The 24,850-nt window shown below is 48.1% G+C and overlaps 3 protein-coding genes across 5 annotated transcripts; 2 read left to right on the forward strand and 1 right to left on the reverse strand.

The window, feature by feature from the left end:
* Positions 1-42: 42 nt before the first annotated feature.
* Positions 43-6,657, forward strand: LOC118691412 (uncharacterized). Its single transcript, XM_036390577.1, has 2 exons — positions 43-378; positions 2,505-6,657. The coding sequence occupies exons 1-2, from the start codon at positions 43-45 to the stop codon at positions 3,978-3,980; spliced, it is 1,812 nt and encodes a 603-aa protein (XP_036246470.1). The 3' UTR covers positions 3,981-6,657.
* A 2,047-nt stretch (positions 6,658-8,704) lies between these two features.
* TK2 (thymidine kinase 2) lies at positions 8,705-20,871 on the reverse strand. Of its 2 annotated transcripts, none has more exons than XM_036390235.2 (10): positions 20,740-20,871; positions 20,029-20,066; positions 19,207-19,281; positions 17,809-17,862; positions 15,788-15,877; positions 14,388-14,461; positions 11,832-11,920; positions 11,461-11,540; positions 9,549-9,629; positions 8,705-9,153 (listed from the first exon to the last, which is right to left on the reverse strand). In XM_036390235.2, the coding sequence occupies exons 1-10, from the start codon at positions 20,834-20,836 to the stop codon at positions 9,055-9,057; spliced, it is 777 nt and encodes a 258-aa protein (XP_036246128.1). In that variant the 5' UTR covers positions 20,837-20,871; the 3' UTR covers positions 8,705-9,054. The 2 variants fall into 2 exon arrangements, with proteins under 2 accessions (XP_036246128.1, XP_036246129.1); XM_036390236.1 differs by lacking the exon at positions 20,740-20,871 and adding an exon at positions 20,583-20,733.
* On the forward strand, positions 20,735-24,404 carry LOC118691154 (chemokine-like factor). 2 transcript variants are annotated; one of them, XM_036390238.2, is made up of 4 exons: positions 20,735-21,131; positions 21,207-21,365; positions 22,345-22,440; positions 24,013-24,404. In XM_036390238.2, exons 1-4 carry the CDS (start codon positions 20,970-20,972, stop codon positions 24,115-24,117), a joined length of 522 nt encoding a protein of 173 aa, XP_036246131.1. In that variant the 5' UTR covers positions 20,735-20,969; the 3' UTR covers positions 24,118-24,404. The 2 variants fall into 2 exon arrangements, with proteins under 2 accessions (XP_036246131.1, XP_036246130.1); XM_036390237.2 differs by having other exon boundaries at positions 22,345-24,106.
* The last annotated feature ends 446 nt before the right edge of the window (positions 24,405-24,850 follow it).

Here is a 24,850-nt window from a genome sequence, read left to right on the forward strand (position 1 = left end):
GGAAGAACCAATGGACGCCCGGGGTGCGAGCGGTGCCGGCCAATGGCGGCGCGGGGCGGGCCGCGGGGCGGGCCGCGGGGCGGGCCCGGCGCCATGGCGGAGCCGGCGCTGCTGAGGGAGTACGTGTCGCACCTGGCGGCCCGCGCGGCGCAGGGACAGCTCGCGGCCTGCGCCGATCCCGCGCTCAAGGCCCGGGCGCGGCGGCTGCTGGGCCCGGGGCGCCGCGGGGCCCTGGACGTGCGCGGCGTGGCCGAGCGCTGCCGGAGGGCGCGGGGCGGCCGCGCCCTGCGCGACCTGCTCAAGGCGCTGGAGCTGCTGGAGCTGCTCTGCGTCAACCTCCTGCTGTGCCCTTGGCGCCGGGAGATCCGCTCCCTCAAGGTACCGCGCTGCCGCCCGCCCCCCGGGGCCACGAGGCCGCTTCCCCGGGCCGGGGCTTGGCAGAGGCACCGGGACGTGGGAGCGGGGTCAGGGGCACATCCAGCTCGGGGCAGGGAGCGGGGCCAGGGCAAATCCAGCTCGGGGCAGGGAGCGGGGCCAGGGCAAATCCAGCTCGGGGTCAGGGGCGCATCCAGCTCGGGACAGGGTGCCCAGCACGGTGCAAGGCTGCTCAGACGTGTGCATTGGCCTTCACTGGCCGTGTCCTCGCTGAGGCCCTGAGTGCTGAGCAGCTCCGGGGGTCGGGAGCGGAGCCCCTCGTTGTGGTGAGGCAGCAGGGAAGGTAGAAACTACCCCACAAGGCTTTCCTTTGATCACGTTAAGCTGTGAGCAGAATGTGCCTGTAAGCAGGGGTGTTTTGGCTCGGTGTCGCAGGCCAGGTGAGCCAGTGCCTCTCCGGTCCCTGATCCCCGCTCAGGCTGCAGCTGGTGCGGCGGGCAGGGACAGCCCCTTGGAAAGAGGAAATGCTGCTGGATTTTGCAGCAGGGTGGTCACGGTTACCCCACTTCCCCAGCACACTGAGCACGTCTCATTGCCCAGAGGACACAGCCATCTTCACACATCCCATTTTTAAACAAACTCCCCGGACACCCAAATGCAAACTTACTGCCCTTGCTTTGGCAACAGGTGCTGGTGAGAAAAAGCCATTTCTTTAATTCTTCCTGCACTTAGGTCTCACCTGTGGATTTTCAAACAGCTGTAAATTCCTGTTCTTTTCATTCATCTCCCTAAAACAGGGCAAAGCATAAGATAGTCAGGTCTACATTTAGTGGGTCCAGCTTTTCTTAGCACAAGGATCCTAGGCTGCATTAAAATTAAACTTTGAAGACCACTGTGGGCAACCCAAAGTGTAAGACAGCCTGCTGCAGGCCTGAAATAATTCTACTGCAAAGCACAAGTTGGAGAACAACCAATACCTTGTGCATGTAGAGATTTGACTAAAAGCTACTGAAATACATGGAATAGTATTTCCCACGTCCTGCCCCTCACCTTCTCTGGTGTCCCTGCAGTGCCTGCAGCTGCCCCCCCTCCAGAAGGAACAGAAGGTGGGGAGTGCAGGGCACTGTTAACAGATTTATCTGAGGATTACACTGTGGCCATTCTGAGGGCCAGTTTTGTTCTCCTGAATCTCCTGCTTGTGACACCAATGCTCAGGGGTCAGCCTTGGTCTGGCTCAAGCTGAGCAGCCTGAAAACAAGGTACCCCGCTCCTGGAAAGCCTGGCTTTGCATTCCCACCTGTGTTCCGTTCTGACTGGCCAGGAGTTGTTCTGACTGTCATGCCCAGCTCAGAACAGTCTCTCCTGTCACAGGGTTTCACACAAAACCAAAAACCACTTCCATGTTACAGTCTAGGCCTCGTGCCTGGGGTAGCTCTAAAACCAAGCAAACATTGAACAGTTTTTTAAGTTGTTGCACAGCAGCAGCATTTTATTGGTGTTTTGGAGACAGCTTGTGCAAAGAGAGGTGTTTGAACAATACTTCTGTTAGAATAGTCTCTCTCCAGAAAGCTGCTTTTAAAAAATGGCAGTTTAATTCAAGGGTAGCAAAGTTCACAGCAGAAGTCTGAACCATGGAAAAAGAAAATGTTACAGACTTGTCCCCAGTTCAGAAATGGGATTCACAGTGAGTGCATCCTGTCTGTTTCTTTAGGAAAATACCTCAGTGATTCATTCCATGAATCTCTGTTTGTTTCAAAGCTTAGGTTCAGTAGAACACAAAAGGTTTATTTCTGAGTTTCTCTAGTTTGACTAAAATGATTTCCTTATTATTTCTTTATTTTTGAATACTATTACTCTTAGCCAAGACCCCAGCAGGTTTAAACTGGCACAACTTCACTGGAACTGATGAGCTGTAGCAAAGCCCCAATGCTGGAGAGGCTGCCAGCACAGAGCTGTTAGAAAAGGCTCACTCACTGCAATTCAAAACTCTGACTGGTAGAACACAGCTTTTTGAAAGCTGTAAGCAAGTCTTGAAGTATTTTTGATCTTTAGGAAATCAGCTGTTTCACATTTCCCTGCACCCTTTGCCCCAGTGCTCACCAGCTTTTCCATGTTGTGTTCTGTTCCAGACCTTCACTGGGAATTTTGTCTACTACATCCAGCCAGTGCTCCCAGAGGACATTGTGAAAGCAGTGCTGGAGAAAATAGGCTATGTTGCAACTACAGCAACAGAGTTTTCACTTGTCAAAAAGAGAAACAACGAGGAAACAAAGCAGACTGCATTTGAGATATTCCTAGCAAGAATCGAGTGCGAGGCCATCCTGGAGATGACAAATGAAGAAGCACTTGGCAGTTTGGAGAAGAGCCTGCAGCAGGGAACACAAACACATCGGCATCGAGGAGAGGAGGATGAGGAGCATCAGACACCCCAGAGAGGAGACACTGAAAGTCTGGGAAATGAAGGGAGCAGTGAGACACCTTTGTGCCTTGCCCCCCAGCAGAAGGGCTCAGTTCCCTGTGCTGCATCCTTTGGAGCTGCTGGGAATGTGAGGATCACAGGGGACGTGGCTCAGTCAGCAGCTGCTGCATCCCCCAGCAGCCTCCAGCAGCACCAGAGGCAAAGCATCGACACCGCACACCTGCCGGGCAAGGGCTCGGACAGCGAGGACTTCCTGACCCAATACAGTGACATTGTCATTGCACAAACACCCATCTTCAGTGAGAGCCTCTCTCCACAGGCTTTGGGAAAGGAGCCCCGAGCCAGGCTGGGTGGGGAGTGTGCCCTGGCAGGGCCTGCACGAGCGCTGGGGCCTGCGCCTCTGTCCCCGGGAGCCAGCGGGCCCCCAGCCTTTGCCATGTTTGCTGACAGCTCCTGTGACAGCAAAACCACCTTGGAGTTTGAAGCTCCAGGAGTCCCAGAAGGATCAATTGAAGCAGAAATTAATGATGCTATAAATTGCATAGACCCAGCCCCTGGTGATGAGCCCACTGAGCTCAAGTCTCTGCCCTACAAGGACTTTGCCTCTGCCCAGAACTGCAGCGTCCCCAGGGAAGAGGACATTTGTGAGCTGTCTTTAACCTTCACAGAACTACAGATCAAGGATGCTCAGGAAGAACTTATGTATCCAGTAGAGGAAAGTGGCCAGCCTGAGGCAGTGGCCTATGCAGGAACAAGTGACAGGCACGTTAGAGAATTCAATTGCTCCCAAATAAAACACGCGTACCTGACTGATGCTGACCTGCACAAGAGAGCAGCGTCACACCCTGAGCCACCTTCAGGTCTGTGCTGTACTGCTGGGCACACAGAGGATGCCACTGCTGGTTCTGACAGCAGGAGACTGTTCATGGATCCTGCTAAGGGACACCCAGCTTCTGAGTGCTTCAGGCATGTCAGAGAGCCCCCCAACCTCACCTACATCCCCCCCCAGAGCATCGATGTGCAGCCCTCACACGGGGGCAGGAGGGGCCTGGGGCAGCCTGCAGGTGGCTCTGCTGGAGGCAGGGAAGGGAAGCTGGAGCAGGGCAATTCCCAAGAGACTGACAGCCAGGAGCCTTATGTCATCATTGACAGAACGGAGCAGGCAGCACTGAGCCACCACTCCTGAGGCTGCAGTGCTTTATTGTCATCCCCTGGGGGACTGTCCTCTCACCTGGGGCCTTGATCCTGTTGTCAGGGAGATGATTCACTTTGTCACAACAGTTCTAAAAAACCCAAAGCACATCCCTGCCTTGGGACAGTAAATAGCAGGAGTTACACAAATTCCTAATAGTTCCTTTCGCAAGGAAACCTGAATGGTCACCTTTTTAAAGGGTAGCCAAACTAATATAAATTTATATCAATTTAATTCATCAGATTCCTTCTGGCTGTTCCTAATGCCAGACAGGTTTCTTCAGCTGGGCATCCTACTTCTCGTTTTTCCCTTCGCAGACCTATTCCTGGAATACTCTTCCAGTACAAGGTAAATTCTGCTAAACTGGAAGAAGTTTAGAAATGCCTTACTGGACTGTACTCCTTAACTCTCTGCATTCCTTTGAAGCTGTGTCTGAGCTAATCTTCCTCCTGACTTCAGATGAAACCAGTTTTAGAAAGTTTGATAACATTCCTTTAGCTTTAAAGAGGGAAACAGCTCTGTGAACACTTGCTTTTGTGGAGGCATTGACCTGTGTCATAGGTTTTATATCTAACCAATATATAACCATTTGTTACCAAAGTATTTTGTGGCCACCACCACAATTTCTAAGAGAAGCCTTGAGCACTGTAACTGTTCACTGCCAGCAGCAGAGAGAGGTCCAGCTACAGCTGCCATTTCCCTTGCCCCTGCTCCTGACACTTAATTCTGCACAGAATTTTTCTGCAGGCCAGTTCATCTCACTAAAATGAAGAGAAAAAAATCTCATTCTTCACCATTTTAATGGCAGGAAAAAAAAATCTGCTCAGGGAAGGATCCCAGTGAGCAGCAGAGGCAGGATCAGGGATATCCTGCAGGTGGGAGTGCTGTGTGGAAAGCTCAGGAGTGTTGGATCAGCTGGAAGCTGGGATCCCAGCACTGAGGGCCTTTGTCACACACAGCTCTGAACTCATTTAGGAAAGGACACTGCTGCTGTGCCTAGGCAGTCTGCAGTGCTGTTTATACAAATTCCTCCAGGAGGTGTCAGAGCCTGGTGCCCAGCAGCAGGACAAAGAGCAATGGCCATAAGCTAAAACACAAAAAAATTCACCCCAACATGAGGAAGAATTTGTTTTCCTGGAGGGGGCAAAGCCCTGGAGCTGATGCCCAGGGAGGCTGTGGAATCTCCGTCTCTGGGACATTCCAAACCTATCTGGACATGTTCCTGTGTCACCTGCTCTAGGTGACCCTGCCTGGGCAGGGCTTGGACTGGGTGACCTCCAGAGCTCCCTTCCAACCCTAAAAATTCTGGGATTCTATGAGACACTTGTTACCTAGAAAGACACTTCAATACTGCTTCAAGATGCTTTTTCAGTAGCACTGAATGTCTGCTGGTTTGGGCTGGGGTAGAGTTCATTTTCTTCACAGTGGCTAATATGGAGCTCAGTTCTAAATGCTAAAAAATGCCTTTCATGTACAGTTAAAATATTAGCTGAAACTAATTTTGTATTAATTGTTTGTAATTGACTTTCTTCCCAGAAAAAAATCAGAGGAGCACACATGGATTAGACTAGAAAAACCTCAGGAACTAAAACATAAAGATTTGCTTTTTGAAGAACTAACGGTTGAAATTCTGTCTTCCCCTGATTTCAGCAGTGTAGGAGAAACAGAATTTGCTCAAGGTAACAGCAGGGGACAAGACTGCCTTCAGCTCTGGGTGTGGTGTGAGAAATGGGTGTTAGGAACAAACAGGGTTCACAGGGCTGTGCCCTGACAAGTACCAGTGGCATCCTTTGGGTGTAAGATTCTGTACTAAACCACAAAGTGACATTTTCTGTGCTGTGCAAAATGTATGTCCATAGTGAAATTAGAATTAAGAACAAACTGCAGATAAGTGAGCTTCAAACATAGAACCATTTCCAAAGAAATTGTTCTTTTGGACTCAGAGAAGTAAAAGTTTTGAAAGTTTAACAGAAGTTAATCAAGAATAGTTGGTATCCCCCTACAAAGAAGCTGCAAGAAGTAAGATAATTATTTAGCATACAAAATCTTACTTTTAAGCTGGAATTTTAAAGGTTTACAACAGAGCAGTAGAATGGCATTCCTTGAATCACATGCTTTAGTACCAGCTTTGTACTTCACTAGGAAATGCTCTCTCTGTGCACTTACTGTTATCAAGTTGCAGTGATTTAGGAAAGAAGCAGCTGATCAGATGGGAATCACAGGACAGGAGCTGCAGCTCCTGACTGGGTGTGGTTCTTCCAGTGCAATGGGTTTTAGGCAAACCACAACCCTCCAAAAGCAGCACCATCAGATATTGATGAAAAGCCACATAACTGAATGTTCTTGTCCTGCACAAAGTGCCTGACAAATGTCTGTACAAAGAGATCAAAGTGCTGTTGAAGCCTTGCTTGTTCCAGCTAAACCAACCAAAACCAGCAGGGGAAAAACACATTCTGTACTAGTGGGATCATTCCCCTAAAACTGCCCAGAAAATCAATGTGAGAGCAGTCTGAGTGCTGCAGGGAAAGGATTCCCTTGAGGGCAGCAGCCAGAGGGTAAAGCACAAATGAAGGGCAACTCAGCACTTCCTTTGACAGGTCCAAGAATGAAACCCCCACTGGTTTTCTGTACTCTCCCAAGGTCATACATAATAAACTGCTCGTGACATAAACCCCAAAAAACCACCTGTGTTTTTCTTTATAAAAAGAAGTAAAAATCAAAGAGTGCAAACCAGTTAAGAAATCAATTAATTCTAGGATGTTTTTAGAAACATTTGAAAAGAATAACAAACAGTCCCATGCACCCTGTATTTTCACTATACCTCAGCTCAGCCAGAGCAGGGCTGGGGGTCTCATGAACACAAATAAAATAAGCTCTCTATAAAAAGCTAGCTGAAAAAACCCTCAGGGCCATTCTGCAATCACTTACAAAAACTCTGGGTTTTAAAAAATTTTTTTCACTGAATTCAGTGGGACTACCAGTGCACAGTTCTCTTCAGAACTAAGCTATATTGTGATGTCCTGTAGAGCAGAAAGAACTTCCTGAATTCAATGAAGTTGCATTAATGTGGGCAGGATTAGAGCAAAATTTCCATTTCAAACTGGCAAGATCTGCTTAAGAAAGCTACTTTAACTAGATGCACTTCATTTGCTGCCTCCAATAATAAAATAATGAACATCCCCCCTCTGGTATGAAGTGTGTAAAGCCTGGGCAGGAAGGAGCCAATGCCTTGCTGTGCCTCAGGCACCTGATGGCCACTCTGGCTGTGCCTGGAAAGGGGAACAAAGGAGCAGAGGGTAGGGCAGCACCTTCCTGGAGCCAGATTGCTGCTCAGGTCCATGGTGCCCACACAGCACAGGAGCACGGGTGGGCAAAGCCAGAGGGGCACTGAGAGCACCCAGGCCTCAGAATGCCCTGACTGCTGCCAGGGAGGCTGCACCCGAGGGCTCTGCATGGCCCTCAGAGCTAGAGCTGGCAGGAGGAGTCATTGCCCTGGGAGGGATACAGCTGTTCCCATGCTAAATGGAATGCCTGCAAGCCTCTGAACCTTTTGTTTGGTGGGTACCACCCCAAGGGATCAGGAATGAACATTGATCTGACCCTGGACATCAAAATTCCAACAATCCAGCCTCGATGCTGTGAGATCTCTCCACTACCTGCTCTTACCTTTGCCTTCCATACTTTGTGCTATTTTTGTACCTGAAAAGAAAACCCAAAGAGCTGCACCCCTCCTCTGTACTGCTATTCAGTTGTTAGAAAATCACAGAATTACTGAGGCTGGAAGCTCGGAGGTCTTTGGGTCCAGCCTGTTCCAGCCACTGTGACCCAGCCTGGAGCCCAGGCTTGTCCTGGAGCCGCAGGGGCAGCGTGGCTGCAGTGCAGGGACACCCAGCCAGCCTGGCCAGGGCCTCAGCAGAGCCTTCCCATTCCTGCCCAAGGGCTGTCACCCCAATGAGCTGAGGGCCAGCTCAGTGCCCTCCTCCAGACCGTCAGGAAAGGTTAAACAGGGCTGTCCCCAGCATGGATCCCAGGGGATCCCATTCCCACCACCCGGGGCCCAGCCGGCAGCCAGGTGCCATCCCAGCCAAGCTGGGGCTGCAGCTTCTCCAGGAGATGCCACGGGAGAGGGGCTCAAAGGCTCTGCTGAGTGCCAGGGAGACACATCCACAGCCTCTCCCTCAGCCACCAGGAGGGGCACCTGGCTGGGGAAAACGAGGTGGGGCAGGCAGAACCTGCCCCTCCTAAACCCAGACTGGCAGGGGCTGATCCTGGGGTGATCCCAGGGTTGGTGATCCCGGGGTGATCCCAGAGTGATCCCATGGTTGGTGATCCTGTGGTGATCCCAGAGTGATCCCAGGGTTGGTGATCCCGGGGTGATCCCAGGGTTGGTGATCCCAGAGTGATCCCATGGTTGGTGATCCTGTGGTGATCCCAGAGTGATCCCATGGTTGGTGATCCCAGGGTGATCCCGGGGTGATCCCAGGGTTGGTGATCCCAGAGTGATCCCATGGTTGGTGATCCCGGGGTGATCCTGTGGTGATCCCAGGGTGAGCCTGTCCGTGCCGTGTGCTCACACTCAGGCTGATCTGCTGGGCCCCAGGGCCAGGCTGACAGCTCTGTCATAAACAAACCTCCCTCGTACACACCCTGGCCCTTTGGTGTTGTTTCAGCCCAATTCATCCCAAGGGGGCATTAAGAGAAACCTCAGGTGCCCTCCCTCAGAGGAACATTGTAATAAACTGTTTATTTCAAATTACAACAACAGAGTTGTCTTTGGGGGGGGGGGAAAAAGTAAAGTTACTTCTAGGAAGCAGCAGTGAAATAGGAAATCAGGAAAACAGCCATATTTTAGCTGAACAGAACTGACACAGTAAAGCTGATGGAAAACCTAAAAACACAAAGGGAATTGATTCACATTCTGTTCCTGATTGGTACCTGATCATTTCAAAGATGTAAGTCCACAGCATTCTACAAAGCATAGTGCAAAAACAACACCTATTATATTTAAATATTAAAAATACCAACTCAGACTTCAGTAGCTGATTTCTGATACAACAGTCACAGGCTTCTATAAACAGTGCTGTCTGTTAGCTGGGTTCAGTATTTGGTCCCGGTTTTCTTCATACTTCTCTACCATTTTCTGCATGTCATGGTCAGCTCCAATAACCTTGGAGAGAAGAGGATGAACACTGGCAATAGCTGACACCATCAAACTTGGTTTCTTTTCAGCAGAACAGAACAGGACTACCAGTGCAGCCAAACTGGGATACTCCTATGGATTTGCCCAAGCTGCCTTCTGCTGAGAACTTGGCATTCCCTGAAAAGTTCATGGCTGATCCTGCAAGCAATCCCAGTGAACAGCCCCTCAAATTCCACTGCAGAGATGGCAGACCCCCCTTCTGTGCTACACACCAACAGCTATCACATTTGTCTGAGGCTGTCCTTCTCCAAAGGCTATCAGAAAAGCAGATTTATTTACTTTTACCACTAAACAATGCTCCTATTATTTGGAAAGCACAATCCCCCACATGCCTAATTGGTTATAATAAAAATAATACTCACAAGTACTGGGCAGGAAACTTCAAACAGTGCACGTTTAATGAGCCACTCTTCATAGAGCTCATGAATAGCTTCTAAATATTCCTAGAAAAGAGGCACTGGAATAATACAAATGCCCAGGGATGACACACACATTGCAATCTCTATGCATTGGGAAGTAGTTAAGAGACACATATGAAAGCCTGCAACACATATCTTCCACTAACAAAAAATAAAAAGCATCAGAAGGTTTTTGAGAAAAATTAATTCCCAGTACAAAGTTTAACTCCAGGAAGACCTCAAAGACACAGCTTACAGGAGCACAGGGCTCTCAGCTCCTTTTAAGATCAAGCAACCATGATTCTCTCCCACAGGTAAAACGTGGTTCAAGATTTTACAGAAAAAATATACAACACAGTAAGGACAAAAAGGGCAAGGCTGCAAAGAATATGTATGGGAGGCACTTTCTGTGTCAGTACATTTCCCTAGAATTCCCAGTTCACTTTCTGATAACTCAATTTCCTCTAAAAGCTCTCCTGCCTGTCATGAACTGGTTTTTTTCTTCATGGAGACCACTTCACATTGCTCATTCATAACTGCTCCCCTCTTCTTCAGCAGAGCTGCAAAATAACACAAGGGCTCTTCAAATCCACTACAGGAGGATTTATTCTCAAAATTTCACATGGCCCAAGATTTAGCTCTTTGCACAGATCTTCAACTGACGATTGCTTCTCCTGAGCCACCCACCCCGGGCTGCAGAGGGAGCTGCAGAGGGAACTGCAGAGGAAGCTGCAGAGGGAAGCTGCAGAGGGAAGCTGCAGAGGGAAGCTGCAGAGGAAGCTGCAGAGGAAGCTGCAGAGGGAAGCTGCAGAGGGAAGCTGCAGGGGAAGCTGCAGGGGAAGCTGCAGGGGAAGCTGCAGAGGGAAGCTGCAGAGGGAAGCTGCAGAGGGAAGCTGCAGAGGGAGCTGCAGAGGGAAGCTGCAGAGGGAAGCTGCAGAGGGAAGCTGCAGAGGGAAGCTGCAGAGGGAAGCTGCAGAGGGAACTGCAGAGGGAACTGCAGAGGGAACTGCAGAGGGAGCTGCAGAGGGAGCTGCAGAGGGAGCTGCAGAGGGAAGCTGCAGAGGGAAGCTGCAGAGGGAAGCTGCAGAGGGAAGCTGCAGAGGGAAGCTGCAGAGGGAAGCTGCAGAGGGAAGCTGCAGAGGGAAGCTGCAGAGGGAAGCTGCAGAGGGAAGCTGCAGAGGGAAGCTGCAGAGGGAAGCTGCAGAGGGAAGCTGCAGAGGGAAGCTGCAGAGGGAAGCTGCAGAGGGAAGCTGCAGAGGGAAGCTGCAGAGGAAGCTGCAGAGGGAGCTGAAGAGGGAGCTGCAGGGGAAGCTGCAGGGGAAGCTGCAGAGGAAGCTGCATTCATGTCTGGTCAGGCTCCTTTAGAAGCCTCGTGGCACGAGGGGCCATGCTGTGAACTGGCACAGAGATCACTGCTCCATCAGCACAGCTTGTTTTAAAGCAGATTCCCAAGCTCACAGTTTTCAAGGAGCTGCTTCCTTTCAGCCACTGCACAGACACTTTTCATGCACAAATATCCTGGAGGGAGCAGACAGCAAAGTGCCCACAGAAACCTCAGCACCTGCAAGGCCAGGCAGCCATGCTACACCTGGGTGCTTTTGTGCCATTTCATGGTACCAAGGCAATTGACTTTTACATCCTAGAGAAGATTAGCAGTTGATTAATGCTGCACCTGAAGCCAGCTACAGCAGAACACCTGGGAGAGTCAGCATGCATGACAGATCATTTATAAAAAATAAATCTAAATTCAGTACTCAGGGTTTAATTTGCAGTGGAAACAGCTGCACCACATTCTGGATACAGTTTTAGTACTTGGATTGGAATTGTTCTGTTTTCAAAGCTCCTTGTAAGCACATGTATCAGAGGAACTCCTTACCAGAGGAATGACTTTTTCCTCTTCCCTGCATCGTGTCTTTAGCCTCTCATAACAAACTTCAGGAGATGTCTGCAAATAAACTGCAGGAAAAAAATGTTAAGAGTTATGTTCAAGGATCAGCTTTAAAAGCAAATAAGAAACTCACTTCACAAACTATAGAAGGGAAGGATCCTGGCTGGGGTACCACCACTGGACCTCCCCTTTGGCATTACCCAACCCATGAACCACCCACAAACCCAAGCTGTCTGATGGTGGCCACTTTTATGCTGAATAATGTGATTATTTATGACCCAAGAAACAAGAATTATTTTCTTCTCCCAGAAAGGAAACCCACCCGCAAACACAGCCCTCCAGACCCAGCAAGATGTTACCTATCAAATCAACTGAAACATCAGTGTTGTTCTGGATCCAGTCATACCATTCACTTAGGACAGCATAATCCACCTCTGGCATTTTCCCACTGAACAAACACAAGAGGCATCTGAGCAGCATGCAGAGATAACTCCAAACTCTCATTTTGCTCACCTGACCACAATCCCTCCCCACTGACTCCAACATTTGTGAAAAGAAGCCCATGCAAATTGAAGGCCACATAAACCATTGTTTATAAATCAGAAAGACCAAATCTTTTCCTTTTTTTAAAGTACTCAATGGTATTTATTGCTCAGGTTCTCTGTATCAAATCTGTCTCAGGGCATGTCACCAGAAGGGCTGGATTTACTGAGCAGCACCAACAATTCCTTACAGAAGCCACAGTAAAAGGCAGCAAAAATATAATGTCCATGTGTCAATAAATTTACTCCCACTGTAAGAAATATTTGTGGAAAGAGTAGTGAAATACTCAATATGCTTAACTCTGAACTCAGAGCACAGAATGTTGGAGACAAATGTCCCAAAGTTATCTCAGCAACAACAATAAAGTATCAGACAACTCAAGCAAAAGGGAGTTACTGAGGACATGTTAAGAATCACATACTATGTTTTTATTAGTGTATCAATTTTCACTTATTACCAGATTCCTGAGTGTCAATTACTAATTTTACAGTATCCTCTCTGCAAAACTGGTGACAATAACACATACTCCATACTCTTTCCTAAACACTTCTGCAATAGAAAAAACTTTAGGAAGATGGAGTTGGGAGGCTCCTGTGCTCTCCAGCTGAATGATTAGGACCAGTTAGGCCATTTTAAATAGGACTGAAGAAAAAAATATTCCACAGATTTCTAAACCAGTCTCCTGGCAACTTGCTTTGATCACTTGCAAAAGTGAACAAAAGTAATACAGATATTTCCCTAAGTATGGAAAAAAAGCAAAATCCCTGTTTGTGCCAGGTCCCCTCTTGATCTGCCATCCAGAAATGGGGTAACACTGCTCACTGCTGCTCTTCTTGATAATCACAGCAGTTCTGGGTAGCAGGGATCTACATCAGCCAAAGTCTAATTGTGCTGCTTCTCTCCAGGATAGATGGGGAAATAGGAAGGCTGAAAGGAACTGGAAATACGAAAAAGCTCCACTGTTCTTACCCTAAAGGACAAATACATCCAAGTCAATTCTGCACTGACCTGCCCTACAGACAGCACATCTCTGCTTTCCCTGGGTAACCCTGGGAGGACTCTGGCTCAAGATCCATAAAGATACAGGTATATAAAAGGCACAAAATGGTGTTTACACTTCCAAAGTTTGCTGGCATTTGGCTCCTACCAAGTCAGGTTTTTACTGCCTAAATCCAACATGAGCAGAGTGAGTTTCTGTCCTGAGCAGTGATGGACGCAGAGGGACAGTGAACTGCAGTGCTCACCTACAGCACACCCTGCACACTCATGTGCACACACTTAACACTCACCTCACACAGCCAGACTGACTCCATTTTTAATGTGTTTTTAATTTCATACATTCCTCAATTATTCCTTCTTTTATTTATAATCCTTTTACACATTATTTTCTTTTGAATTGCTGTTGGTTCTATCAGCTGCCTTCTAGCTTGTTGTAACAAAACAAAGCAAATGCCTTTTTTCAACATTTAAAAAGTGCAAAACATCTTAGATGCCCTTAAAATTGTTATTATTAACTCACAGTGTTGCCACAAACAGATTTAGCCTCAGAGCAACTAAGTCTTTAGGAAAAAAGCACTTTGTCTACAATGAAAAAAGAAGCCAGTAACTAAAAATGAGGGTATTGCAGGCTGCTTGCACTGTGTGTGGACTGGGTGAGTAAGAACTTCCAGAGGCTTTCCCATGGCAGAGAGGTGCTCGTGCAGCATGGATGACACCTTGTGGCACAAACTGGGGTTTGTTACTGTTCCAGTCCCTCAAGGCCACTGAAAAACCCACTAAAACCCATCTGTCACATACACTCCTGGACAGAAATTCAGCACTCCAAACAAACAAACAAACCCTGATTCCTGCCTATTTGGGACAGGTGAGTTACACCCAGGGCAGTTAGGTGTAACTGTTACAATTGTTCTTTCTTTACTCACAGCCTACCAAGGCTTGCAGTCTATTTTGATCCTGTCAATCCTGATTCTGAGCAAGAGCACAGGAGTTGAGAGCCCTGGATGCCAGGCTGGCTAACACTGCCCAGTTCTCTACCTCCCACAGTCTTATTCTTTCTATCTTTGTGGTTTTTTATCTGTCCAGCATGTGTTTGATTCAAGCAAGATTTGGGTACTCAGCTGGAGAGCCAGTAACTTCAATAGATGGTGTCTAAATAATACTGAGTGCTCAATACTCAGGAGCACTGCTGAAAAAGGTTTTGCAGAGTCCTACAGGAAGTGGGCAGCACAGCCCATACCAAACACACTCCAACACAGAACTGGCAGATTCCACAGGCCCCTAAAATGCACATTACCAAAGGAATGATCATTTGATTAGATCTATATTTAAAATAATGAATCCAATAAAGTAAAGCAGAAAACCACATGCCACACCTTCGATAGAGGTTTTCCACAAAAATGTGTTTTGCGCTGTGAATCGACCGCTCCATCATCCTTATGGGGGAAATCTGCAACACAGAACCCGACTCTGTACATTTTCATGCTTCTTTCTTTTCACACTCATATGGCACATATGAAATACAATTTTCACATCTTGTGAGAAGCAAACTTACCAGGAGGGTGGGAAGCACAAAGCAAACAAGGCTCCTGATCTTACTCTGATTTGTTATTCAGACACCAGTTCAAGGCCAAGTGCTCAGCATTCAGCTGAGCAGGGGAAGGTAACTCAGAGTACAAAAAAGCAGCAATGCATTTGGGATCTGCAGGACAATGGGAACTACTGCTCCATGCCATGCATTGCTGGTCACAGCACACAGCTGACATCAGACACATTCAAGAAAGGAAACAGGACTTTTAAAAGGAGTGACTGCAGCTGACAGAGCCCTGGCCTCAGCCAGCCCTGCACGTGTTCCACCAGCACTTCATGCTGGAGCAGGGAGATTCTCTGACACTCCTGGGCCTGGCAGAGCTACTTCTCACCCAGGTTTCTGCACATTAACGAAGCAAAAATGGCTCCAGCAAGGCTCAAATGACAAAAAAGCTCAGAGGGAAATCCTCAGGAATTCTTGAATGAACAACTCCAACAGAACAGGATTTCTATTGTCTTGGAAAAACATCTCTTCCAAAAACCTAATGATTATATGTGCCACTTTCATATTTGTCACTGCCAACAGTTTGACCTGACACAAACTCAGAAAACAGAACATAAGAACAATCAGTAAAATAGAAGCATAGCATCTAAGACCAGGTCTTGTAATCAGGGAATGGAAGACAGCATGGAATGTAACAAAAGGTATTTGAAGGAAAAAAGAATGAAGAAATCTTGATAAAAAGGTAGGATGTGAAATTTAATATTAAAAAGAAGAAAAAATTACAAGAAAGAAAGGATGTCAACCACCTGAAAAAGGAACAGAAAATGGTAGTGGAAGTATTTTGCATAAACAGAAGAAGCAATGGCTAAATTTGTACTAGACAGCAGGAAGCAGTACTATGAATTCTAACCAGGGATTACTTGGTGTTTGCCAAAGATATCAAATAATGAAATTCCAGACAAGTCACTGACATGAAATGAGGAAGAGATTTGTGCAAGCCTAGCCCTGGAGGGTGTGCCCAAAGAGCAGCATCACTTTGGGGAAGTTGTGAGCAGGCAGGAGGCAGAGGTTTTACCCCCAGAGCAATGCTGAGTATATCAATGTGCACCACAGAAATTCCTGCTCACTGCAGGAACGAAGAGTGAATGCACACAGCATCCTAATTATTGAATACAATGTTAAAGGGATTTAGCACTCATAACCACATCTAATTACTCGTAAAATTAAAAGAAGTTTCCTTACCATGGGCCTGGTGTGCTGCTCCAGCATGGTCAGCTGGACATAGGTCTGCAGAGTTATCCCCCACCTTGATGCATCCTGGTACATTAAGCCCTGGGGTCAGAGATAGAAGCAGGACAGATGGACATTTGTAAGGACAAACAGCACAACAGGAAGTTGGGTATTTAGGAAACTTTTCCCTACAACAGCATGGCTCTAAGAAGTGTGCTAAAAGAGCTGACATCAGGTTTGACCAAGATGATCATTTGGTCTCCACAATGGAGATGCAGAATTACAGCCCTGTCCCTGCAGACACCGAGTGGGAGGCTGGCTGAACTCAGCAGGAATTAGTTACTCTGCACATGGAACAGTCAGAGCCAAGTAATGAAAAAAACCCACCTACTACATTATTTTTGTGCCCTGACAGACCCTCAGTGCATCCAGAAATCCTACAGGGTTCTAAGTATGGTCTGGGCCTCAGAACAGGTGTCCTTTAACACAGGCTATTCTTCCCAAAGGACCCTCACAGCAGCTCTCAGGTAGCTGTTCCACTTTCTGATTGCTGCAATTCCACACTCACAGAGAACTTAAAAGCAACCATCTATCCTGCAGAGCAGAGAAAGGATCTCACTCAAAATAAAACATCATTCAGTGTCTTTTGGCTGAGGTGATAAGTTTTAAGACAGCAGCAAAGCTTCATCCCACAGGTCTGACCTTCTGCTTTGCTCCCTGCCAAGATCAGACTTTACCATTGCTCCAAGGCTGCTGTGGTGTCATGCACCTCATGCCCCACCCCTTTACTAACAATCAGAAAGGCATCAGCAACTCCTAGGAGGGACAATTTACTGTTGCAGAGGGCCTGTGCTAACACTGATGGTATTTAACACATGTCAGGGCAAGTATGGCTTGGGGTGTGTCCACACTGCAGAGCACAGAGCCTGCCTCAGGCACAGTGGGGTTTCTGCAGAGGGGCTGAGCCCCAAGCACAGGGCTGGCAGCAGGGACCCCTTCCAGCATCCCAGCAAGGCCAGTGTGCAGCTGCAGCTGGGACCCAGGGACATCCTGGGGGAGCAGCTCCAAGAATCCTCAGCCACCCAAAGGACAATGGAAGCCCTCAACTCCTCACTGAGGGGAATTTTCCTCACCTGCAGCAGCCACAGGATCACAGATTCATGCAGGGTTAAAGAGTTGGAAGGGACCTTAAAGATCATCCAGTGCCACTCCTGCCATGGCAGGGACACCTCCCACTGTCCCAGGCTGCTCCAGCCCCAGTGTCCAGCCTGGCCTTGGGCACTGCCAGGGATCCAGGGGCAGCCCCAGCTGCTCTGGGCACCCTGTGCCAGGGCCTGCCCACCCTGCCAGGGAACAATTCCTCATTGCCAATATCCCATCCAGCCCTGCCCTCTGGCACTGGCAGCCATTCCCTGGCTCCTGTCACTGCAGTTCCTGAGGAATTTTCCCTCTCTGGGTTCCCTGCAGCCCCTCAGAGCCTGGAAGGAGCTGTGAGCTCTCCACACAACCTTCTCCTGTCCAGGCTGAGCAGCCCCAGCTCTCCCAGCCTGGCTCCACAGGGGAGCTGCTCCAGTCCCCTCAGCACCTCCATGGCCTCCTCTGGACTCTCTCCAACAGTTCCATGTCCTTTCTATGCTGGGGGCTCCAGAACTGTTCACAGATCTCCAGTCAAACAACATTACCTGACAGATCCACCCCTCACCTCACCTCCTTCCCTGCTTTGAAACAGGCACAACAAAACAAGCACATTTAGAAACAACTGCCACACTCAGGGCTTACCCTCCTGGGAATTGCTTTAACTCACCCCACTGGACACCCAGTCCTTGCCAAAACCACATTTTATATGCAGAGTTTCTATTACATGCATGTCTTAACCACAGTAGAAGCTCTTTTGCTGTGTGGAGCTTTAGTTTTGCTGTGTGAGATTTGGATTACACCTTTTGTAGCAGTTTTGCTGGCTGATAAAAAGCCATCACACATGTCTTGCTAAAAGAACAGTCACTGTAACTGCAGGAATAATTTCTGCCACTTACCAGGATATTATGACCTCGAACATTCCTCCACTTGGTCAAGGGTTCCTTCAAAACCTGGTTTAAAAGAATTACTCCATGTTAAATATATCTTAGATTCAAAATACTTAATGTGACCCTACAAGTGTACAACTATTCTTCAGGAATACTTGTGCAGTAAATCAGAGCATTCAGGTCTTGTTTGGAAAGTTCATGGCACTTAAAAAACCAGCACTTTTGTAACACAAAAGGTAATAATGAACACTGCTAAAAATAGAGACATGTCAATATCCAATGTCTTCTTAGCATTTTTAAACACCTCATAAGCCTGGAGAGAATTTTTTTTAGTCAAAATCGGTGCCACGTAAGGGAAAGATCAGCTTAGCAGAGTACTTAGCATTTAAATGACAAGTCCATCCCCTCACAAATTAACTTCTCAGAAAGTAACACTTGTCAGCAAAGGAAGAGGATCAGACTGCTACCACATTCATTTTCATTTTATTTTTGTGTTCTAACAAACAAAATGTATTCAAATCTTTTACAAAATTAATCAGAAAAGCTTCTACCCAGAATAGGTAAAATCACAAGAGACCTGCCTGGTTCAAGCAGGGTCTAAATCTACAATAATACTGTAGAGTCAGGCCTAAGAGAATCTCATCAGCCTAGGAACCTAAGTAGCTACTTTAAAATGCTGCACTGTATGCAAATTAAAGTCTGTTATCCTTTGGATTAATAGTTAATTACTTCATAAGGACAATTCCTGTTAAATCACCAAATAACATCTGGCAACCCAGCATTTCTATGAGGACTCCTAAAACTTATTGCCAAATGTGTTGCCAGCTCTGTTGGGGAAAGCATTAATATCTGTTGTACAAGAACAATTGTTCACTAAGGTTTGACCTTGATTTTGTTTAAAATGCAAGAAGCCTGCCCTTCCCCTAACCTGCTTCTAAGCAACATGAAATCAAATACCAGATCAGTCTAAGACATCTCCTGAAACAGTTCTAACAGATTTTCCTTTTATTAAAAAAGCCATCTATTTACTGGGATCTCTGTTACATGGCACAGGTATTTTTACATAATAATTCTTTACTTTGCTTTTACCAGACCCATCCAAGATTTCAGTGACATGAAAGGGCAAACCAGCAAGTCCAAACATGCCCATGCTCTGTGGGTTGCTGTTATTTAATGAAGGCACAAACACTGATTCACAGGTTTTTCTGGTATTTTGGCATCCAGTACATACCACATGTGATCTACATTTCTCTGCTGCAATTTGACTGTAAAAAGTTGGGGTGGTGCCCCAGCAAGCCCCTGGCTCAGCCCCTGCTGCTCCCTCCTCTCGCACCCAAGGACACATTGGATCTAAGACAAGCAGCTGCTCAGTGAGGAAATAAGGACAAAGAAAGGTGCATCCAGTACCTCAATGCTGGTAGTCTGTGCAAAATAATCCAGGCATGTTGTTTTTCCACTGGCAATGTTGCCCTCGATGCAGATCTGGTGAAAAGCAGAGTCACTTTGAGCCCCACACTGTGGCAGAGCAGTGACAGTGTGTCAGGAATGCCCCCTGCCCATTCCAACATGCCAGCTCCCCACGCTGGGAACAGATTATTTCATGGGATCCCTTTGGATGCTGTGACTCCCCCAGAACACCACTTTTTCCCTCCCTGCTACCCCCACAGCCAGCCCCTGTCCTGCTTCCAGCTTTCTTCCCCTTCCCAGGACCCCAGGGATTCCAGAGGGTCACCTGCTGCTCCCCACTCTGCCACAACCCACCTCAGAGACCTGACTCCCAACTTCAAGTAAGTGCCAGCTGGAATAATAACCTCAGCATCCATTACATAGATAGCTTAAACCTTAAGAGGGATCGCATTTTTATTTTCACAAACCTAAACAACTCAAATAGACTCAGAGAATTTTTTTTCAACTGTCTTAAAATAATTTATAGCCATGGGGGGTTATATAAGGCAATGGCAAGGCTGCACATGCAAGAGTGAACCCACCCTGCCACCTGTCCTGACACAAGCCCTCACAATTTTTGCACAGATCTCCCACAATTTTACGACAATTTTCAGAACTAGACCAGCATAGCCTTGCACAGAGTATGAGCCAACGACAGACACACCACACAGTGACACAGCTATGGCTACGGCTGCCATTACACACGCACTCAAATTATAATGAATTACAGTGAAGGAGGCTGCACTTTTTACTTTGTTTTCTGAACAAAATGCAAATACTTACAATTCTCTTTCTAGCATCTTTTTTTATCAGATGCTTATCTAGAATGGAAATAAACAACAGTTAAATCAAAGCAATTTTCATAACTTTGTTAGATTGCGTCTCTTAATGTGAGACCCTCCAGGCCAGTTTTCAGTAATTATTGGGTCATGTAACAGACGCATTGTGGCACCGACTGACACAGATTTAGCTAAAGTTCTCCACTGTCCCTGACACTGCCAAGAGTCCGACGGTGACTGCTCACACTTTCACCAGATTTTTGCTGCATCTGCTGCTCCTCAGTCGGTCTGCACGGGGGAAAAATAAATTTTGGAAAGAGCAGCTGGAGCAGCACCCACTGGCCTCACAGGCCCGGCGGGGTAAGGGCGAGGATTACAGAGCAGCTCCAAAACAAGCACCTTACACCTCAAAACAGCGGTAAAAACCTGTCCAAGCCAAGCTGAGCTTACAAGAGCCTTCACCCAGGCAAGCAGGGCAGGAAGGCAGGGACGGGCTGGGCGCTCAGAGCTCCAGTCTGACCCCGCTCCTGCTGCCCCAAAGCCGCCCCAGAGTCCGACCTCTCTCCTGCTCCCCCGGAGCCGCTCCCGGGTCTGACCCCGCTCCCGCTCCCCCGGAGCCGCTCCAGTGCATCCCGAGAGCTCGCACGGAGCCGAAGCCGGGCCCAGGGGCGGCCGCCCGGCCCAGCCCGTCCCCGCGGTTCCACCCCGCACTTACGGTCGGCAGCGGCGCGGGGCCCGCCCGCTGAGGGGCCGGGGACGGCAGTGCCCGCGCCCCGCCGGCCCCACGCCCAGGCCACGCCCCGCCGCCACATTGCCCATCCCCACTGCCGCCCGCACCGGACCGCGCCGCACCAGCTCCGGCCCGCCCCGGCCCGGCCCTTCCGCCGCCGAGCCATCACTTCCTCCGCCCCGGCGCTCTGAGGCGGGGCTGCTTCAGCGCCGGCGATGGCCCCGGCATTACCTGCGGGATCGGCCCCGGGATCTCCCCGGCTCCCGCCGTCCCGGAGTCCCGGTCCCGCCGCGCGCCGCCCGGCCGCCACAGGGCGGGTGCAGGTGGACCGGGCCTTCCCCCGCTCGCCGCGGGGCGCGCTGAAGATCTCCCGCACGGTACGGCCGGGGGCGGCCCGGGGCCCGCGGGCAAGGCCCGGGCCGGCGCTGACCCCGTCCCCTCCTGTCCCGCAGCTGGTGGCGCTGGCCGCCTTCATCTGCTTCGCGGCCTCGGGTGCGCACGGGGCCTACACGGCGCTGGCCGGCATGGAGACGGTGATCACCGTCCTGTTCCTGCTGCTCTACCTGCTGAGGCTCGACGTGCAGATGCGGTTCATCTTCTGGCCGCTGGCTGTGAGTACCCGTGGGCTGTGAGTACTGATGGCTGTGAGTACCCGTGTCCCCGGCCGTGAGTATTGATGGACGCTGGGTACCAATGTCCCCTGGCCGTGAGTACCAATGTCTCATAGCTATGGGTTCTACTGTCCGCTGGCTGTGGGTATGGCTGTCCCCAGTGTCCCCTGGCTGTGGGTATGGCTGTCCCCTGGCTGTGGGTATGGCTGTCCCCAGTGTCCCCTGGCTGTGTGTATGGCTGTCCCCTGGCTGTGGGTATGGCTGTCCCCAGTGTCCCCTGGCTGTGGGTACCAATGTCCCCTGGCTGTGGGTGTGGCTGTCCCCAGTGTCCCTGGCTGTGTGTATGGCTGTCCCCTGGCTGTGGGTATGGCTGTCCCCAGTGTCCCCTGGCTGCTGTGGCCGCTGGCTGTGAGCACCAGCAGGCCTGTGACCTGGAGGGATCACCTGTCCCAAAAGAGGTGTTCAGTGGCCCAGTGATTGTTTCTGTACAGGTAAGGCAAGCCCCAGTGTTCTGTGGAGGCTGAGGCAGGTTCTCCTAACAGAGTGTTCTGTTCCATCAGTTCCTGGGCAGCTGCTGGATCCGATAACAGCCCCTCCTGGCACAGGCACTGTTTGCCTCGTTGTGTAACACCTTCACATCACAAATTAGTCACACACTTTCACTCAAATACTAACAAGATCTCCTCTTACCTCCCTTTTGTACGTGTATTTGCTGCCTCAGTCTCTCAGGTGTAGCCAAGTTGCAAAAATTTGATGCAAAAACAACAGAAGACAGGTAAAACAAGGAACTTTTACTGTAAACACTCTTTTTGTGATCAAACCACTGGGTGTCAGTGTCCTCTCACACAGATATTGCTGTAACTCTGTCTCCACGGCAGTCCAGCTGCTTTGAACCATCCCTTCTGTGCTGGGAGCTCTCCACACTCTCCTTCAGGCCTGTATTTCAGAATAAATATTTTGCTTCCACTGGCTGTTTCAGGATATTTTCAACTCGGTGATTGCAGCGTTGTTCCTCCTCGTTGTGGCCTTGTTTGCAATAATAATCAAGACCAACAAGGGAACATTGGCTGGAGGAGTAAGTAGGAGCATTGTTAATGAATTTCAGTTCTTAGAGTGCAGTGATTTGAACCTCTTAGTACACTCACATTGTGGTAGGACCATGCAAACAACTGTCTTGGAAGAACACTCAGCAGTAGCAAACAAGTTACATCCAGTGTATCTCATTAAAAGAAAATAATCTTCACATCACTAGTAATCTAAAGATGTTACAAGACTTAGGAATTCCTGCAGAGAAGTACTGAAACACTGAAAATTTTTAGAGTTTTTAAGTAACCTACGATTGCTACCATAGCTTGAAATCCTAGGTGGGAGAATCCCTAGCTCTTTTAGGACTACCCAGTCTTGAGAAAAAATGCCAACTGTCCTAAAAAGAGTTGAAACTTTTTAACAGACACGCTGGTACCTCCCTCCTGGCATGTACATTATTTTTTCTGACACAAACTGAGGAATTATGTCAGTTAAAAAGGGGTTTTGTTCTTACTATGATTGTAAGAATTTTGTGTTCTTAAGATGAAATCAGTTTAATAGTTTAACTGGTATTTTTAATTCAAATGGCAATTAATGTAATTAACCTTAAAAAACAATAAGGATGGAAAGAAAACCCTTCAGTTTTGAAAGTCTCTAGAAGTACAAGATAAGCTGAAATGTGACAAGCAACCAAAAGAAACCTAAAAGCTGCCACGGAGCTCTTTCAAACTCAGCTTAGATGGTGAGGGGGAAAGCTGATGGCTTCACTGGCAATGGCATCCTAAGCAAAAAGGAGACTTTCTGTAAGAGTGACTGTGCTGGAATAGAATTTATATTCTCAGTTGTGGAGTTCACAGAAATTAAAGGTGGGAGCAGGAGACTGAGCAGGTAGCTGGGAACACAGGTTTAGGTAGAACATGTGACATCTTCAGTGCTGGAAGGGACAGAATCACCCCCAGCCTGTTCTCCTGAGGCACAAAGTGCCTTGACCTGTGCCCTCCCAAGAGCTTTCCTGAAAATAACTCCCCTGATCAGATAATGCAGTGCTTGCATAAAAACCCCCAGTGTGCATGTGGGATGGGGCTGAAGGGCAGGAGCTGAGTGAGTTAACTCAGTGGCTTTTCTGCAGACACATTTCTCCAGTTACCTTCCTGAGGTTGTCTATTTTTTAAATAATTTAGTACATTTTCTTCAATTTGGAATATGTTTCCCATTCAGAGCTCCAGAGAAGAAGAGCATTTTTCTGCTGGGCTTGTTTCTAGGAATACTGACTTTCCCTTGACTTTTCTCAGGGCCAGTCCCATTAATTAAACAGCCCTTAAAGAGACAGAAGGGCTTTCATTTAGGATAAAAGTATTGTCTGGCATAGAGCAGCATTAGCTTAGCTTTGAAGGAGAGCACCACACTACCTCCAAGGCCTGACACAAACATCAAACAGAGCAGGCTGTAGACAGCTCTCTGAAAGCCTAATGGGATGTAAATGTGGGTGTTATTAAATTTATCAGCTTTCTCAAATCGCACACATTTTCAAGGCCAGAAACAAGTATATGTTTACTGATGAGTCACTACAGTAAAAGTTCGAGACTGAGTGGGGGAACTAATTTTATGGTAATTTTTATAGGTGTTGGGTCTTATATTGCTTGTTCTCTGCATTGTCGACGTGGTTCTTCTTTGCAAGAAGATTAGTCTTGATAGAGGAAGAGGAAGGAATGCTCCTGCCAAATAAGAATGACATGTTAGTGAAAGAATGAGTTCTCCATTCGGTTTTCCCACTCTCTTTTAAAGAGTTTGTGTTTTCATGTGCTCACTTTTGAATTTCCTGTGCACTGATGTTTCTGCAAGTACCATTCATAAGGTTTTGTACTTTTCCAAATGCAGTTTCAGCATTACAATTTCACCAGTTAAAGCTTCGGGAAAATTGTCGTGTTTTTCTAAACTTAATTATGTTTTTACCTGTATGAAAATTATTTTCATGGTTGTCTTCTTTCTCTAATAAAAAGAAAATACAAACGGGCTTAAGTGCATTATTTAATCTTATTTATTTACTAAGTGTAAAAAAGTACATTAGAGTAAATGTACCTTTTAAAGTCAAGTAAAAATGTAATGACCTAGTAACCATCCTTTGGAAAGATTTTCTTCTGCCATGCAAATTTCATGTTAAAGCGTTCGCCGAGGCATTTGTATCCTGAAATTTCAGCCTTGAGCGGGGTTTGGGCTGGGTGGCCTCCAGCGGCCCCTTCCCTTCCATCCCGGCGGTTCTGTGTGTTCAGGGTGGCGGGACTCGAGGCCGCCTGGCTCTGCTCTCGGTCCCGCAGCCCAGCTCCATTGTCCCGGGGCTGGGGGCGGGCGCTGGGGCCGCCCCCCACAGCTGGGGATGCTGAAACTTTTTTTTCACGTTTCCGCAGTGTCACGATTTCCGCTTCCCTCCTTCAGAGAGAAAAAAAAAATTAAAAAAAAAA

The sequence above is a fragment of the Molothrus ater genome, chromosome 12 (assembly GCF_012460135.2).
Source record: "Molothrus ater isolate BHLD 08-10-18 breed brown headed cowbird chromosome 12, BPBGC_Mater_1.1, whole genome shotgun sequence".
Taxonomy (NCBI): Eukaryota; Metazoa; Chordata; class Aves; order Passeriformes; family Icteridae; genus Molothrus; species Molothrus ater.

What these genes read in the sequence shown, in the direction of transcription:
- LOC118691412 (XM_036390577.1), top strand. Translation starts at nt 43, where the DNA reads ATGGCGGCGCGGGGCGGGCCGCGGGGCGGGCCGCGGGGCGGGCCCGGC. An exon ending in GGGAGATCCGCTCCCTCAAG is followed by an intron (nt 379 to 2,504) that starts GTACCGCGCTGC and finishes GTTCTGTTCCAG; the next exon opens with ACCTTCACTGGGAATTTTGT.
- TK2 (XM_036390235.2), bottom strand. Translation starts at nt 20,836, where the DNA reads ATGTGGCGGCGGGGCGTGGCCTGGGCGTGGGGCCGGCGGGGCGCGGGC. An exon ending in AGCAGCACACCAGGCCCATG is followed by an intron (nt 14,462 to 15,787) that starts GTAAGGAAACTT and finishes TCTGTGTTGCAG; the next exon opens with ATTTCCCCCATAAGGATGAT. An exon ending in TGTTTCAGTTGATTTGATAG is followed by an intron (nt 11,541 to 11,831) that starts GTAACATCTTGC and finishes TTTTTCCTGCAG; the next exon opens with TTTATTTGCAGACATCTCCT.
- LOC118691154 (XM_036390237.2), top strand. Translation starts at nt 20,970, where the DNA reads ATGGCCCCGGCATTACCTGCGGGATCGGCCCCGGGATCTCCCCGGCTC. An exon ending in CGCTGAAGATCTCCCGCACG is followed by an intron (nt 21,132 to 21,206) that starts GTACGGCCGGGG and finishes CCTGTCCCGCAG; the next exon opens with CTGGTGGCGCTGGCCGCCTT. An exon ending in TCATCTTCTGGCCGCTGGCT is followed by an intron (nt 21,366 to 22,344) that starts GTGAGTACCCGT and finishes TGGCTGTTTCAG; the next exon opens with GATATTTTCAACTCGGTGAT.